This window comes from Ascaphus truei, chromosome 19, assembly GCF_040206685.1.
Source record: "Ascaphus truei isolate aAscTru1 chromosome 19, aAscTru1.hap1, whole genome shotgun sequence".
Taxonomy (NCBI): domain Eukaryota; kingdom Metazoa; phylum Chordata; class Amphibia; order Anura; family Ascaphidae; genus Ascaphus; species Ascaphus truei.
Window position 1 is genome coordinate 10081567 of NC_134501.1, and position 17807 is coordinate 10099373.

At 49.2% G+C, this 17807-nt stretch overlaps 1 protein-coding gene and 1 long non-coding RNA gene across 2 annotated transcripts in view; one reads left to right on the top strand and one right to left on the bottom strand.

The window, feature by feature from the left end:
* The window catches only part of LOC142470218 (uncharacterized), a 126199-nt gene extending 124757 nt beyond the window's left edge, over positions 1-1442 (bottom strand). The window contains exon 1 of the long non-coding RNA XR_012789232.1: positions 1303-1442. This is a non-coding gene — a long non-coding RNA (uncharacterized LOC142470218). The remainder of the gene's footprint in view (positions 1-1302) is intronic.
* A 3261-nt stretch (positions 1443-4703) lies between these two features.
* On the top strand, positions 4704-9769 carry PSMD7 (proteasome 26S subunit, non-ATPase 7). Its single transcript, XM_075576474.1, has 7 exons — positions 4704-4876; positions 5991-6082; positions 6468-6560; positions 6825-6922; positions 7809-7889; positions 8438-8529; positions 8772-9769. The coding sequence occupies exons 1-7, from the start codon at positions 4803-4805 to the stop codon at positions 9214-9216; spliced, it is 975 nt and encodes a 324-aa protein (XP_075432589.1). The 5' UTR covers positions 4704-4802; the 3' UTR covers positions 9217-9769.
* The last annotated feature ends 8038 nt before the right edge of the window (positions 9770-17807 follow it).

The following is a 17807-nucleotide window of genomic DNA, read 5'->3' on the forward strand; positions in this document are numbered from 1 at the left end:
CCATACCCAATCCCACCCACTCACTGCCCCCTCCCATGCCCAATCCCACCCCTCACTGCCCCCTCCCATACCCAATCCCACCCACTCACTGCCCCCTCCCATACCCAATCCCACCCCCTCACTGCCCCTCCCATACCCAATCCCACCCCTCACTGCCCCCTACCATACCCAATCCCACCCCCTCACTGCCCCCTCACTGCCTCCTCCCATACCCAATCCCACCCCTCACTGCCCCCTCCCATACCCAATCCCACCCCTCACTGCCCCCTCCCATACCCAATCCCACCCCCTCACTGCCCCCTCCCATACCCAATCCCACCCCTCACTGCCCCCTCCCATACCCAATCCCACCCCCTCACTGCCCCCTCCCATACCCAATCCCACCCCCTCAATTCCCACTCCCACCCACTCACTGCCCCCTCCCATACCCAATCCCACCCCCTCACTGCCCCCTCCCATACCCAATCCCACCCCCTCACTGCCCCCTCCCATACCCAAGCCCACCCACTCACTGCCCCCTCCCATACCCAATCCCACCCACTCACTGCCCCCTCCCATACCCAATCCCACCCCCTCACTGCCCCCTCCCATACCCAATCCCACCCCCTCACTGCCCGCTCCCATACCCAATCCCACCCCCTCACTGCCCCCTCCCATACCCAATCCCACCCCCTCACTGCCCCCTCCCATACCCAATCCCACCCCCTCACTGCCCCCTCCCATACCCAATCCCACCCACTCACTGCCCCCTCCCATGCCCAATCCCACCCCTCACTGCCCCCTCCCATACCCAATCCCACCCACTCACTGCCCCCTCCCATACCCAATCCCACCCCCTCACTGCCCCTCCCATACCCAATCCCACCCCTCACTGCCCCCTACCATACCCAATCCCACCCCCTCACTGCCCCCTCACTGCCTCCTCCCATACCCAATCCCACCCCTCACTGCCCCCTCCCATACCCAATCCCACCCCTCACTGCCCCCTCCCATACCCAATCCCACCCCCTCACTGCCCCCTCCCATACCCAATCCCACCCCTCACTGCCCCCTCCCATACCCAATCCCACCCCCTCACTGCCCCCTCCCATACCCAATCCCACCCCCTCACTGCCCCCTCCCATACCCAATCCCACCCCCTCAATTCCCACTCCCATACCCACTCCCACTCCTAACTACTAGCATGCAGTATGTTCCCCATGTGCAAAGCAATCTCACAATAACAAAATGGCTGCGAGAGAGCTGCATGAGATGACAAGTTTCAACCAGAGCCATATATTGTTGTCAGGTAACGAATCTTACCTGCAGCTTCCCTGGCACCCCCTGCCTGGCAGGTCAGCAGTGGCATATTAATGGAGGCTGTAAAGATGTAGGCACAATAGGTTCACTCAGAGACAAAACTCAGCTAGGGAATTTGGGCGGGAAAAAGGGTTAGGGAGTTAATAGGTAGAGTTAGGTAAGATGTTCAGGGATTGGCTGGCGGTGTGTTGCTAGGCGGAAGGGTATGATCAAATCATTGGCTGAGGAAGTGAGAATGTAGGCGGGGTTACGTTTTTGGCGGGAAAAAAGGGTTAGGGAGTTAATAGGTAGAGTTAGGTAAGGTCTTCAGGGATTGGCCGGCAGTTTGTTGCTAGGCGGAAGGACTGGATCAAATAATTGGCTGAGGGAGTGAGAATGTAGGCGGGGCCAAGTTTGGGCGGGAATTTTGGGGTATAAATAGACGCACAATGGAGGTTTAGCTCACTCACCTGTGAAGAGGCCTGAAGTGAGATATTCCCACCCTCCCCCCCTAACTGCGGTTACTATGTATTATTGTACATGTTTATATTTATTTAAAACAACAACAAAAAAGGTGGTTTGTTAGTCACAGCTCAGGATAAAATAGGGTTTGTTTTCATGATGGTAGTTCAGGAAGGGTTCAATGGATTGGTTGTTATGGTAATTGCAGTTGGCTGGGGGGGGGGGGGAGTGGCGCCTTTGTTATTTATGACATTTTCTCTCTGGCTGGGAGACGAGAGGTTAATTTGTTCTGTAATGGTTAATGGGCGTATGAATGATGGTTTGATAACCTGCGCTGCGGCCTTCCCACCACCTTATCATTGTGTGATAGTATTTCAGATAAGTCTCGGTAAGGATAATAATGCATCATACAGTTCCCGTGTAATCACAGTCCCTTTTTGTGTGGGAATCCTCTGACTGATAGCCACCGACGCGTTTCATATCCCGCCCCCCTTATCAGAGAGCCAATAAACATAAGGGGATGAGGGGGTTAGAGAGTGTGGGAGAGGGGGTTGGAGACGAGGAGGGGGGTAGGCAAGTAGGAGAGAGGAGGGGCGGGTAGAAAGGGAGGGTGTATAGAGAGGAGGGGCAGGTAGAAAGGGAGGGTGTATAGAGAGGAGGGGCAGGTAGAAAGGGAGGCTGTATAGAGAGGAAGGGCAGGTAGAAAGGGAGGGTGTATAGAGAGGAGGGGCAGGTAGAAAGGGAGGGTGTATAGAGAGGAGGGGCAGGTAGAAAGGGAGGGTGTATAGAGAGGAGGGGCAGGTAGAAAGGGAGGGTGTATAGAGAGGAGGGGCAGGTAGAAGGGGAGGGTGTATAGAGAGGAGGGGCAGGTAGAAAGGGAGGAGGTGTAGAAATGGATTGGGTATAGAGAGGAGGGGCAGGTAGAAAGGGGGGTGTAGTGAGGAGGGGCAGGTAGAAAGGGAGGGGTTATAGAGAGATGGGGCAGGTAGAAAGGGAGGAGGTGTAGAAAGGGAGGGGGTATAGAGAGGAGGGGCAGGTAGAAAGGGAGGGTGTATAGAGAGGAGGGGCAGGTAGAAAGGGAGGGTGTAGAGAGGAGGGGCAGGTAGAAAGGGAGGGGTTATAGAGAGATGGGGCAGGTAGAAAGGGAGGAGGTGTAGAAAGGGAGGGGGTATAGAGAGGAGGGGCAGGTAGAAAGGGGGGTGTAGTGAGGGGGCTAGAGGGTAGTGGGTTGAGATGGGGGTCGGAGGTGTCGCCTGTGCAAACTAGTTGAACACACAGTGACAACATATAAGGGAGCAGCCAGAGGAAACAAACCCCATCCCAAGAGTCAGCTCCTAATGTTACAAACTAACACTTATTTAACAATACTTATATGTGTTGAATGTTTGTAACAAGAGAATAAATAACCCAGCTGCAACTCTTCAAACAAGGGACTGACTGTGTTACTGAGAGAATCATCCGTATCTTTCTGCAGTAAACGCTTTGCAAAGTTGCAAATTGCATTTGTGTTTATAGGAAATATCCTGAATATTAATAAAAATCCCCCTCGCCCCCGGGGTATGATACACCGGATCGCACCGTAACGCTCCTCATATCCTGCAGGCACCGCAGTTCTCGCTGGCCACGTATCCCATAAAATGATGCCCACCTACCTGGCCACAACTTCCCGCCAATATACACTATCTGGGGGTTTTACACGGAGTGTCTGGGCGTTATACACTGAGTATGTGGGGGTTATACACGGAGTGTCTGGGGGTTATACACGGAGTATGTGGGGGTTATACACGGAGTGTCTGGGGGTTATACACTGAGTATGTGGGGGTTATACACTGAGTGTCTGGGCGTTATACACTGAGTATGTGGGGGTTATACACGGAGTGTCTGGGGGTTATACACTGAGTATCTGGGGGTTATACACGGAGTGTCTGGGCGTTATACACTGAGTATGTGGGGGTTATACACGGAGTGTCTGGGGGTTATACACGGAGTGTCTGGGCGTTATACACTGAGTATGTGGGGGTTATACACGGAGTGTCTGGGCGTTATACACCGAGTATGTGGGGGTTATACACTGAGTATGTGGGGGTTATACACGGAGTGTCTGGGCGTTATACACTGAGTATGTGGGGGTTATACACGGAGTGTCTGGGCGTTATACACCGAGTATGTGGGGGTTATACACTGAGTATGTGGGGGTTATACACGGAGTGTCTGGGCGTTATACACTGAGTATGTGGGGGTTATACACGGAGTGTCTGGGGGTTTTACACGGAGTGTCTGGGCGTTATACACTGAGTATGTGGGGGTTATACACGGAGTGTCTGGGGGTGATACACTGAGTATGTGGGGGTTATACACGTAGTGTCTTGGGGTGATACACGGAGTGTCTGAGGGTGATACACGGAGTGTCTTGGGGTGATACACGGAGTGTCTGAGGGTGATACACCGAGTGTCTGAGGGTGATACACCGAGTGTCTGAGGGTGATACACCGAGTGTCCAAGTGTCTGAGGTTTATACACTGAGTATGTGGGGGTTATACATTGAGTGTCTGGGGGTTATACACTGAGTGAGTGTTTGGGGGTTATATACCGAGTGTTTAAAGTCACCCCTAAAAATGCAATCTGACCTCCCAGGCTCAGGAGATTGGTTGTGTGGAGTATGTTACTGGGACTTTGCTGTAGAATAACATAGATAAGGCAGACCTGCCTGAGAAATGCACCACACGTGGTATTTTTATATACTGGAACAAGAGTTAGAAATTATTTTCATTTTAATGCGACAGAATAGCCAGGTGAAGACCTCGCTTCAGATTAGTCCCAGAGCTTTCAATGTGTGGGATCTCCTGGGAATGACTAATACACAGGGACCCTCCCTCAGTATAAGCAGAACCCCTTCCAATGAATGGAACGCCGAATCATCGTTGCCTGTACAAAGATGGCGCCTGAGGCGCTTCATGACGTTGGTTCCGTCGCGCAGTGCATGTTGGGGCGCGTAGCTCCGGAAGTGGTGGTTGCTGTGTCAGTGTGAGCGCCGGCCGGTGTATCAGCAGACAGGCGGAGACATGCCGGAGCTGGCGGTAGAGAGGGTTGTGGTTCACCCGCTGGTGCTGCTCAGTGTGGTGGATCATTTCAACAGGTGAGAGTGGAGTCTCCCCCCACTCCCTTCCCTCTGCGGGGCCTCTGTCCGGAGCTGCTGACTCATGGGCGGGACAGGCCCGAACTGCGACCACGGGGATCCGCTCACAGGAAAAGGCCACGGGGATCCGCACACTGGGGCAGGCCACACACTGGGGCAGGCCCTGGGAATTTACTCACTAGGACAGGCCCTGGGAATTTACTCACTGGGACAGGCCCTGGGAATTTACTCACTGGGACAGGCCCTGGGAATTTACTCACTGGGACAGGCCCTGGGAATTTACTCACTGGGACAGGCCCTGGGAATTTACTCACTGGGACAGGCCCTGGGAATTTACTCACTGGGACAGGCCCTGGGAATTTACTCACTGGGACAGGCCCTGGGAATTTACTCACTGGGACAGGCCCTGGGAATTTACTCACTGGGACAGGCCCTGGGAATTTACTCACTGGGACAGGCCCTGGGAATTTACTCACTGGGACAGGCCCTGGGAATTTACTCACTGGGACAGGCCACGAGAATTTACTCACTGGGAGAGGCCACTGGAATTTACTCACTGGGACAGTCCACGGGAATCCACTCACTGGGACAGGCCCTAGATCCGTACACCGGGGATAGGCCACGGGATGCCGTACACCGGGGATAGGCCACGGGATGCCGCTTACCGGGGATAGGCCACGGGATGCCGCTTACCGGGGATAGGCCACGGGATGCCGTACACCGGGGATAGGCCACGGGATGCCGTACACCGGGGATAGGCCACGGGATGCCGCTTACCGGGGATAGGCCACGGGATGCCGCTTACCGGGGATAGGACACGGGATGCCGTGCACCGGGGATAGGCCACGGGATGCCGTGCACCGGGGATAGGCCACGGGATGCCGTGCACCGGGGATAGGCCACGGGATGCCGCTTACTGGGGGCAGGCCGTTTACCCCATGTAATCCTATTATATTTTGCACATTCATGTAAAGATTTAATTGAACAATTGATAGTAATGTATTTGAACGCAGTGGCACTGGCAGACCCCGGGTGAAGCTGTTGCACACGTCTGCGTCCCTTCGCTCTTCGTATCTGTTTAATATGATACAAATCGTGTCTCCTGTTTCTGTAGGATAGGAAAGGTTGGCAATCAGAAGCGAGTGGTCGGTGTCTTGCTGGGCTCCTGGCACAAGAAAATCTTGGATGTCTCCAACAGTTTTGCAGGTGAGAAATGTATTTATTTATTTAAGCATTTCTGATTACGTTATTAAATTGTCACACTGGGATAGAGATTTTATTAATTTATACCTTCTGTCAACTAGATGTAAGAATTATTTGAGTGCTGGTCATGTGCCTGTCACTACAGTGTTCAATGAGTCGGGTGTTAATGTTACACATTCAACTACTTCGCCCATTCTGAGTCTATATTTATTGGAATCAAGAATTGTTTATGGTAAACTTTGCAATTCCCACTAATTTGTAATGAATGTTAGTGTAAGTAATGTAAACGGCTGCTGTACATTGGTTTTGTCTCTGTTTGCAGTAAGTTTACCGGAGCCTGGGTAGCTAGCGTGCAGAGTAACCCTAAATAATCACTTTATTCCCACAGTTCCATTTGATGAAGACGACAAAGATGATTCTGTCTGGTTTCTGGACCATGACTATTTGGAAAACATGTACGGCATGTTCAAAAAAGTGAACGGTGAGTTTGGTTTCCTTGTCGTTATTTTTCTGCTGTCGGAAAGGATGATCGGACGGTAAATGACCAATGACGACACATTGTGTCCATGTGATGAACGCTTAATCTCGCTTATGGTTTTGTGATCTGGTAACGATGCTAGATGTGGAAGTCTGTGTATTTGTCAAGCTTCTAACCATAATCCACGGCTGTGCATCTGTTGCTCTGAAATCTGAGCCATACCTGTTCTGTTTTACTGTAATGTTGCATTCATGTCTTTCTCTCTAGCTCGTGAGCGGATAGTTGGCTGGTATCACACCGGACCCAAACTGCATAAAAATGACATTGCCATTAACGAGCTGATGAAAAGATATTGCCCAAATTCAGTAAGTTGGACAGCTGGTACTAAACGTTCCCGAGCTCTGGCGTTTGCCCCGTGTGCATTTCACAGGTTGAATTCTGAGTGGAAGCATGTTATTGATTCCACTTTAGATCAAACAAGCCAATGTATTGTGCTTATTAAAGCAGCAATGGGTGGGTATCACATTTCTACTTAATGTACCAAAAGCTAACTCCAAATGCAAACTTATGGTTTTCTGTAATATTGATGGTAATCACTTACTCCCTCCCCCCCCCCCCCCCCCATTTTTTTTTAATCTGACTCCCTCGCTCTCACCCCCTTCATTTTAGCCGCTGGCGAGACTTGCCGGCGGCGTGGCGTCTCCCGGCATTCTCCTGCTTCTCCACCCTGCAACAACTCCTGTGAACATGGCTATGCCGCGTTGCCATGACAACGGGGCACTACATGATGTCGTGTAGCATCCTGTTGTCATGGTAATGCAGCGTAATTTGACGCCGCACAGCCATGTTCACGAGAGTTGTAGGAGAATGCCGGGAGACGCCGTAACACGTCGCCGGTAAGTCTCGCCAGCGGCGCCCCAGTCGAGTGCATTTGTCAAGCTCTGGTAATCACAGAAAACCAGTACAGGGTACTCCAGAAACGTGTTCTATCAAACCATATAGTGCAGCTCGTGGGCAGTTAGAGAAAATCCAGCATTGATTACAGCTCAGTATATGTGGACCTAGATAGAAATACTTTGTCAGCTCAGGAAGCCACAGAGATGTCAGCTTGTGGGGTGTCTTCCCTCCTATAACTCCCTCGTGGCTGAAGTATCCAGCGTCTGTCCATATTTGGTCTGGAACTGTAGTTCATCCATAGGTGATGGCTAACTATTGGTTTGATTTTCTTCCTCATTGTGCTATTTATTCCAGGTCCTGGTGATCATTGATGTGAAGCCGAAAGATCTGGGCCTCCCTACCGAAGCGTACATCTCCGTTGAGGAAGTTCACGATGTGAGTTTGACCGTCTCACCCAGCCGTCTCCGTGACTGTTACACTGTATATAGATGGTTCCTCTCTGTTCCAATGCACCTCTTTGGGGAAGCGGTCAAATCCTTTCTTCCCTCAGAGATTCAGTCCAGAGATCTGCTGTGTTATCACCCAATTATAGCTGAGGGACAGGGGGATACAATGTGTGAGATCACTTAGCGCAGGGGTGGGCAACTCCAGTCCTCAAGGGCCACCAACAGGTCAGGTTTTCAGGATATCCCCTGCTTCATCACAGGTGTTGTTGCCCACTCCTGAGTTGGTGTCGGACAGAAGAACAAGAATCAGAATATAGTTTTAAATCATTTTGGTGCATGAAAGTGGCAAAGAATAAAGGTGCATACTCAGTCTCGATGTAAAAGCCGCATGTTCATTTTCACACCGGGTTCTGTATTTTACATGCGAAACAAGGACCTCGGTCGTTGCACCAAGAGGAGCAGTGTTATTAATCTTCTATACGTCCTAATATCTACTTCTCCGTTCCTTGTCCTTACCGTTTCCTCTTCTCCCAACAGGACGGGACTCCGACCTCCAAGACGTTTGAACACGTCACCAGTGAGATAGGAGCGGAGGAGGCTGAAGAGGTTGGAGTGGAACACTTGTTACGGTAATGAGTAAATGTAATCGCGTATTATATCTCCAGTAACGTGCCGCGCAGGCACCTGAAATATAAACGTATTGGGAGCTTCTCGCAAGGGACGGCTCATATCTGACCTAGTCAAAAGTAGTGTGAATCCATAAAAAGATTCCTTCAATTCAGGTACAGTTTGTGCTTGGTCTATATCTGGTGTTTTTGTCATCAATGCATATGTACCCGTAATTTAAAACTATCCGTGTGACCCGTTGCAGGGACATCAAGGACACGACAGTTGGCACCTTGTCTCAGCGTATCACCAACCAGGTGCACGGGCTGAAGGGACTGAATTCCAAGCTGCTGGACATCAGGAGCTACCTGGAGAAGGTGTCCACCGGGAAACTTCCCATTAACCACCAGATCATCTACCAGCTGCAGGACGTCTTCAACCTGCTGCCGGATGTCAACCTGCAGGAGTTTGTCAAGGCCTTCTACCTAAAGACTAACGACCAGATGCTGGTGGTGTACCTGGCCTCGCTCATTCGCTCGGTGGTCGCTCTTCACAACCTGATCAACAACAAGATCGCCAACCGAGACGCGGAGAAGAAGGAAGGCCAAGAGAAAGAGGAGAGCAAGAAGGAGAGGAAGGACGAGAAGGAGAAGAAAGAGGAGAAAGAGAAGAGCGAAGGAAAGAAAGACGAGAAGAAGGAAAAGAAATGAAACAGTAATTATTAGCAGTCGTATTTTTTTTATTTTTGGGTGGTGAAGTAAAAAATGAAAAATCTTTTAAACAGAATTGGTATGTGCTGCTCCGGGATATTTTGGTTGGGAGAGGGTGCGGGGGTCTGTCCCCGGGTGCGGGGGTCTGTCCCCGGGCCCGCATCTTCTGTCCGGTAGGATTCCCGAGCACAGGGATTCACTTGAAGGATGAAATGGCAGGTTTTGGGCACATCCCATGTGGGGTACCCCAGCTATACAATGACCTACTTGCCCCCTTTCTGCTTTTTAGGTGGCGGTACTGGGTGAATCCGTGCAGAGGGCTGTGCTGTCTGCACGAGTGTAGGGTAGAAAGGGAATATATATCCTTCTACTTTAATTCCTCCGCCATTTACGATTGTTTGTACCATTTTTGTGCTCTTTTTTTGATGGGGTGAGGGCCCCTGTGTTGTGGTGAGAAGCGCTTTCTCCTCTCTCCATAAAGCTCTGTGGGTTGGTTTCAATCTGGCTGTAATTTCACCTTCAGCAAAAAAAGATTAAAATATCTGGTTTATAATTGTCTTGGTCGTTTATGTTCTCCGGACTCCTCCCTACGCCCCCCCCCCCTCCCAGTTTGTGCCTCTCTCCTTCACCCCCCCCCCCCCCCTCCCAGTCTGTGCCTCTCTCCTCCTCCACCCTCCGCCTCCCAGTCTGCGCCTCTCTCCTCCACTCTGCGCCTCTCACCTCCGCCTCCCAGTCTGCGCCTCTCTCCTCCGCCTCCCAGTCTCCGCCTCTTTCCTCCCCCCCCCCAGTCTGGGCCTCACCTCCTCCACCCCCCCTCCCAGTCTGCGCCTCTCCTCCACTATGCGCCTCTCTCCTCCTCCGCCTCTCTCCTCCCACCCCCCCCGTCCCAGTCTGGGCCTCACCTCCTCCACCCCCCCTCCCAGTCTGCGCCTCTCTCCTCCTCCGCCTCTTTCCTCCGCCTCCCACTCTGCGCAGCTCTACAAAAGGGGTATTAATGTTTTAGAAACCTCGTGGCTCTCTCTCTGAGACTGGTGGATCCAGGTCAGTGGCTGAGTTCACCGGAGCCTGAATCAGTTGATGGTGCAGAAGCAGATTAGCAGTTCCAGGTGGCGACCACAGGGTGTCAGTGTTTGCACGAGTCTATTCTCAACGCTGCGTTGCAAGAACCTGCCCCCTTTCTAGGGGTAAATAACATGAGGGAACCTGCCCACCAAGGCTCATGTATTTATTTTTGTAAACTTTGTCCCCTTTTTATTATTCGCTTTTCAGATGTGGGCTCATAATATACCAGGATTCATGCAATAGTAATGTAATAAAGCCTGAGGGAGAGGTAACCGTTCATAATATGCGTAGGGCTGGATTTACTAAGCCAGGTGTGGCCAACGCCAGTCCTCAAGGACCATCAACAGGTCAGGTTTTCAGGATATCCCTGCTTCGGCACAGATGACTCAATGAGTCTGCTTCAGCACAGGTGGCTCAGTCTTGGCCACTGATTGAGCCACCTGTGCTGATGCAGGGATAGTCTTAAAACCTGGCCTGTTGGTGGCCCTTGATGACTGGAGTTAGCCACTGCTGTACTAGGTAGTGTTAACCGTATTTTAATGTGATGTGAACACGTTAGAGTTAACCCCGTGTTCAGCAAAACAAACACGTTTATCCATTATTTATACTTATTACACACGTGAGATTTATTTTCAACTCCTGTTATTTTAAATAAGAGGCAAATGGGCCAGTTAGGGGCAAAATCATATTCCTCCCACATTCACTAATCAGCACTATGGTTAATGCTGGATAATATTGCAATGTTATTTAAGACTTGGGGCCTCATGCAGAGAGCAGCGCTAATAGCAATCTCGCCATTTTACGGCGAAAATCGAGCTAAAAGCAGCAGAAAAATGCAAGTTTCAAAAAAAGCGCCATTTTTTTTTTTTTCTTGAAACTCGCCGCGCGGCTGGAGAGATCCTAATCTCTCCAGTGTTTTTTTCTGCCGTATGCAGAGAGCCGCGAACGCCATCTAGTGGCTGTTCGCGCCAAAAAAATGGCGCGATTTTCAACATTTTTCCTCTCCACCATGAAGCTGGCGCTCCGCGGCCGGTGGAGGAGAAAAAAAAAAAAATCGATTTCTTTCCCACTTGTTTCAATAGCGCTTATAGCGCTGGTTGAAACTCTCCATATGCAGAAAGGATTGTAAATGCAGTTTTATGCCCTTTCTGCATATGGAGAAAAAAACTCTCCAATAAAGGTAAATTTTATTTCCCTCTCCAATTATAATTAGCGCTGCTCTCTGCATGAGGCCCTAGGTCCCTTCAGTACCAGAGGGTGCTGCCACAGACCCTCCGGCACTGATGGATCACGTTCGGTTCTGTTCGCCGGACCAATGGTGCTGGAGTCCGGCCCTTCAGTGTAGTCCATGATCCTGGATTTGCCCAGTTCCGGGAGATGTGTTGATCCTGGAGAAATGTGTGTTTGGGGTAAGACCACTGGGAGCCACAACATTATTGTTCAATTTCATCACTTCAATAACAGATTAGTACACTGTCGGCCATATTTGTAGGTTTTTCTGAAGGGCAACCGTAAGGAAATGTAGGGGTTCATTTAGTGACAACAAGGGGGTCCCTTGTAAATGACTCAGCGCAGTTAAACTCCATTGAAACTCCCTGAGCCACCAAGTTAAGAAACCTCCCCCCTGCATGCCACAACAGGACAGATTGCTGCTGTAACATCGCTCACCTGCCGAGCTGCTAGAATTTATTCCTCGGGCGTATTGTAATCACTTCCTTTAACGAGAATGAACTGAGCACACAATTAGCGGAGTGGATCTGCAGTGTAATCGGGAATATAACGCGGTTCCTGTTTAAGTTAACATAGCGTTCTTTTCAACGATTCTTAGTAAATCTGGGTCTTAAAAATGATCAGTTTTTCTCTCAAAACAGATGTGGTTTTGAGAGCGAGATTGAGATTCTCCCCATGGTTCCCTTATCCCCTTATCTCTGGCTGGGGAGGTGTGCGGCCGGTGGAGGGGCGACCGGGTCACCTGAGGTCCCCGGCGGCTTCCTTCGCAGGGTGCTATGGACCCAGGACACCTCAGTGCGTTGTGGGACACTCACACCGGGGTGCGGACTAGGTGGTTGGACAGTGGATATGGTGTGTGGTTGAGGCCTGAGTTATCGTGTTACCGATTGCATGTCAGTAAACCTGGTATTATATACACTGTGTGTCATTATAGCATTGGGTCCTGTGAAGGGTTTATCCGGCGCTGTAAGGATCCCTCACAGGTGGAGGCGCTGTTACCGAACTATCCAGGTACAGCCCAGGCTCCCAGCAGCGGAGGTTCAGGCCTTCTGTTAGCCGCAGGTAAAGACACACATCTCTCCCATAGAGTGGGGGATACAGCGCTACAATTGGAGGTGCTGCTGAGATTCTGACCCGGGGTGCCCGAATCAGCAGTTAAAATTAGAAAATCAATCGCACACCATGTTTGTACTCTCCCAGCAAGAGGTCCACGACTGGACCTTAGAATGCCACGTACCCCCTGCTCCGCGTGGTCGCAGTGGGAGGAGTCCCCTCCCTTACGTCCATAATTGCCGTCCACGACCACGCAAGAAACTCTCCTGGTCTGTATTCAAAATGGCCATTTTGAATAGTGCTGCAGGAGAGAAACATGATTTTAAAGGCGACGAGACAGCAGAAGGCCAAGAGGCAAGTGACTTTTTTTGGGGGGAGGGGGAGCGAGTGGGTTGTGGCCCAGTTTGTCAGGCCTTGTGTAAATATATATATATCTGTGGGTGTGCATACATATATACAACAAAAGATCTAGCGAAGGAGCGCAAGAATACAGAACACACTTCAACCCTGATGAAGCAAATGAGTGTTGCGAAACGCGTAGGATCTGAGATGATCCATAGCTGTGCAAGCAGTCCAGGCGGTGGCATTGCAGGAAGCTGTGTTCATTTCTGGGAGGACATGCCATTCCGCACGGACTCTCCAAGGACCCCAGCGCTCTAAGAAGACGAGCTTTGATTCTGGTTTATATTGTGCAGTGTTATATTTGTGTCATATTGCAATAAACTGTTTGTATTTAGTGTGACTTAAGTGTGCTCTGTTCTTGCGCTTCTTCCCCAGATCTTTTGTTTTGCATACCAGCAGGTGGAGGGCTTCCTTTGAGCTGCAGCTTCCTTATCACCTGGACGCTTCATTTATGAATTGTTATAGGGATTTTTATATGTATTGGTTAACACCTTTATGTCCAAATAACACACACTCGGATATTTAGAATATATTTTATTATTTATAGCAATACAAAAATACTAAAACAAGCGCTAGACCTAAAATTAAACAGTGCAGTGCACAAATGTGAGCAGCATGGTAAACTACTAGGAAAATTCTCAAAATAAACCCAAAAACAATATAAAAATACAAATATAGAATCAAAACCTGGCGCGTGTGTATATATAAATGAATAACAGTATATATAGTCCAATAAAGGATATAAGTGATGATGTGAGTTAAGTCCTTATTCTTCCAAACTTGAGTGGTTAACAGATGAGAAATAGACTCAAAATTCACAGTGCACAGAGAAAGCAGTCCTCTTCACAATGTAATGCTATCCTGTAGGTATGAGACAAAAAGCAGGGAAAAAAACATTGCGCAGTATTGTTTTACAGCAAAATGCACCCTTATTCTTGAAACTCAATGAATTGCCTACTTACTAGAAGTAGGTAAGTCGCATACAGGGGAGAGAAACTGTGTTTGGAGTCTTCCGAGTCCAGGGAGCTTTAGGTATGGCACGAACCCCACGTGGTGTCCCCAACTTCAATGGATGTAAGAAGGATCTCCCTCTCAGGAAAAGATGTCTCCTGAGCCTGTCTTCGGATTCCTGTATCTTGATCTCCAGCAAGGGATGAAAGAAGAACAGAGGATTGCGCAATAATAAAAACTTTACTGACGCTTCCAAACCTAAAACAGAAAAATACTCACAATGGAACGTGAGTTTAAAATCAAATTAGAAGTGCCCGACCCAGCACACCCAGCAGCAGTGTTCAGTCACTGATTGTCCTTGCCGGTATCGCGTGTACCTCGCGTTGTTCTGGCGCGGCTAGGATGACGTCACCGTCTCCGTTCTTGACTGGCAGCTGGATGAGTGTCTAGGGCAGTACGCGTAGGGAGGAGCCTAAGGCGGTACTGCCCTAGACACTCATCCAGCTGGCAGTCAAGAACGGAGACGGTGACGTCATCCTAGCCGCGCCAGAACAACGCGAGGTACACGCGATACCGGCAAGGACAATCAGTGACTGAACACTGCTGCTGGGTGTGCTGGGTCGGGCACTTCTAATTTGATTTTAAACTCACGTTCCATTGTGAGTATTTTTCTGTTTTAGGTTTGGAAGCGCCATTAAAGTTTTTATTATTGCGCAATCCTCTGTTCTTCTTTCATCCCTTGCTGGAGATCAAGATACAGGAATCCGAAGACAGGCTCAGGAGACATCTTTTCCTGAGAGGGAGATCCTTCTTACATCCATTGAAGTTGGGGACACCACGTGGGGTTCGTGCCATACCTAAAGCTCCCTGGACTCGGAAGACTCCAAACACAGTTTCTCTCCCCTGTATGCGACCTGCCTACTTCTAGTAAGTAGGCAATTCATTGAGTTTCAAGAATAAGGGTGCATTTGGCTGTAAAACAATACTGCGCAATGTTTTTTTCCCTGCTTTTTGTCTCATACCTACAGGATAGCATTACATTGTGAAGAGGACTGCTTTCTCTGTGCACTGTGAATTTTGAGTCTATCTCTCATCTGTTAACCACTCAAGTTTGGAAGAATAAGGACTTAACTCACATCATCACTTATATCCTTTATTGGACTATATATACTGTTATTCATTTATATATACACACGTGCCAGGTTTTGATTCTATATTTGTATTTTTATATTTTATTATTTGTTTTTTTCTATGTGCAGGTCTGTATTTATGTCGTCCAGCTCTGTACAGTTCTATGTTTGTCACTACTGTTTATATCCTCCTATCAGGACTGGCATCCAGCTGATCCATCCACTGTGTTGTTGTCAGTGATCTTACTAGACCCCCTGTGTATATGCTTAGTCTGTCAGTAAAAAGCACTCATCCTCCATTTTTAGCACCCACCGTCTATCTTGTTTATATCAATATATTACACACACCCCTACATACACACACCCCTACACACACACACACACACACACACACACTCCTACACACACACCCCTACACACACACACACACCTACACACACACACCCTTACACACACACACACCCCTACACACACACACACACACACACACACACACCCCTACACACACACACCCCTACACACACACACACACACACACCTTTGTATGTATAAAACACATATAGATATTTATTCTGTATCTATAATCTGTATCAGAACAGTGTGCATGGGTAAAGTTTTAATTTGTAATGTTTCAGCAAATATAAAAATTCCACTTGAGCCCATTCACACGTCTCAGACTGGTCTGCAACGCTGCTCTTCCCCATTATCTCATAGCATACAATGCTTCCACTGCAGCAAGGGATTCTGGGTAACGACATGCAAATGAGCACTCGGTGTTACATAGTAGTTGAGGTTGAAAAAAATACATGTATCCATCAAGTTCAACCTGTGCTAAATTTAGATGACAGATACTTTATCCTATATCTGTACTTACAGTATATTGATCCAGAGGAAGGCAAACAAAAACCCCCAGTGACACATCATCCAATGATATCTCATAAGGGGAAAATAAATTCCTTCCTGACTCCAAGAATTAGCAATCAGATTACTCCCTGGATCAACATCCTTCCCATGTTTACTTATTTGGTATATCCCTGTATACCTTTCCTTTCTAAAAAGATGTCCAACTTTTTTTTGAACATATCTATTGTATCTGCCATCACAGTCTCCTTGGGTAATGAATTCCACATTACTGTAAAGATCCCTTTCCTTAGTTGCTGGTGAAATCTCCTTTCCTCCAACCCAAGGGAAGAGGTGCGAGTCACTCTTGTAATTCTTATCCATTTTAACATGGGACCCCTATAAGTTTATGGCTGCTGCATTACACCCGCTTTTCAGCACAGCATGGGTTAAAGAAGTGTATAGCCAGTAACCCTACTCCCAGACAGCTGTGTGGACCTTTTGGGTCTCCTCTGTGTGAGGCTGGTTACACGGGCGCTGCAATGTGAAGCTGGTAGTGGTTAGTGTGTAAGCTTGGAATAGAAGACACTGGATGTATCACTGCACAGACACAGGATACCGTGGGCAGTCGCAGGCCGGGAATGTCTCAGGAACACTTCTTCTGTCTAAAGGTTACTGCTGCAGACAGTTTGTCATTGAATTTTCACACAAACGGCTGAATATTGAACCCACGTCTTCACCAGCGTGTGCAAAAGTGCGGATGTTTGTGTGGGATCAGCGGCGCACCCTACGTGTTGATGTTTTCCCATATTGTGGAGGCTCAGAAAGGGGGAGGTGTGCGGGCTCCACTGAAAATAGCAGCTCACTTTCTTTCCGTTCTCCCTATTCGTGTGGTTACGTTTTCCTGGAGATTCTATTTTTAAACGATACAGAATTCTTCTGTCGCATTGTGTCACGCGTTCTGTGATTTGCTTGTGTGTTTTTTTTTCTCTGTTCTATTAATGTTCCAAAACCCTTTAGCCAAAACTCTCACACACCAGCCGTGTGCCTAAGGACCTGGTGGGAAGCAGGGGACCTGGTGTCTATTAACCCCTTCAACAGGTTAAAATAGGGGTGGGCAACTCCAGCCATCAAGGCCCCCCACCCCCCCCCAACTGGTCAGGCTTTCAGGATATCCCTGCTTCAGCACAGATGGCTCAATCAGACCGAGCCTCTGATTGAGCCACCTGTGCTGAAGCAGGGATATCCTGAAAACCTGACCTGTTGGTTGCCTTTGAGACGAGTTGGCCACACCCGAGTTAAAACGTTTATAAACTAACAGCAGCGACGACGACGGAGATTCAGCTTTTTTTTCGATTTGGCCACCAGCGTAATCACCTTTTCTCTGCATATGAATGTCACATAAACACAGTGCTCCTTTACAAAGGATTAGCCAGGGCCACAAACCCCTACAATAATAATAAATAAAAAGCATCATTTTTGTACATTTTATTTTGCCCAGGTAAGAACGGACTCTGCACAATTGGCCCGTTAATAACATCAAGGGTGTCACTTTGTTGCACACACATAAAACCGGAATGTAATTTCATGTCAGACGGGTAGCCCTGTGTGTAGTGAGTGCCACAGTTTGCGTGTAGCGAGTGCCACTGTTTGCGTGTAGCGAGTGCCCGCTGTTTGCGTGTAGCGAGTGCCCGCTGTTTGCGTGTAGCGAGTGCCCGCTGTTTGCGTGTAGCGAGTGGCCGCTGTTTGCGTGTAGCGAGTGCCCGCTGTTTGCGTGTAGCGAGTGCCCGCTGTTTGCGTGTAGCGAGTGCCGCTGTTTGCGTGTAGCGAGTGCCCGCTGTTTGCGTGTAGCGAGTGCCCGCTGTTTGCGTGTAGCGAGTGCCCGCTGTTTGCGTGTAGCGAGTGCCCGCTGTTTGCGTGTAG

What these genes read in the sequence shown, in the direction of transcription:
- PSMD7 (XM_075576474.1), top strand. Translation starts at nt 4,803, where the DNA reads ATGCCGGAGCTGGCGGTAGAGAGGGTTGTGGTTCACCCGCTGGTGCTG. An exon ending in CATGTTCAAAAAAGTGAACG is followed by an intron (nt 6,561 to 6,824) that starts GTGAGTTTGGTT and finishes CTTTCTCTCTAG; the next exon opens with CTCGTGAGCGGATAGTTGGC. An exon ending in AAAGATATTGCCCAAATTCA is followed by an intron (nt 6,923 to 7,808) that starts GTAAGTTGGACA and finishes TATTTATTCCAG; the next exon opens with GTCCTGGTGATCATTGATGT.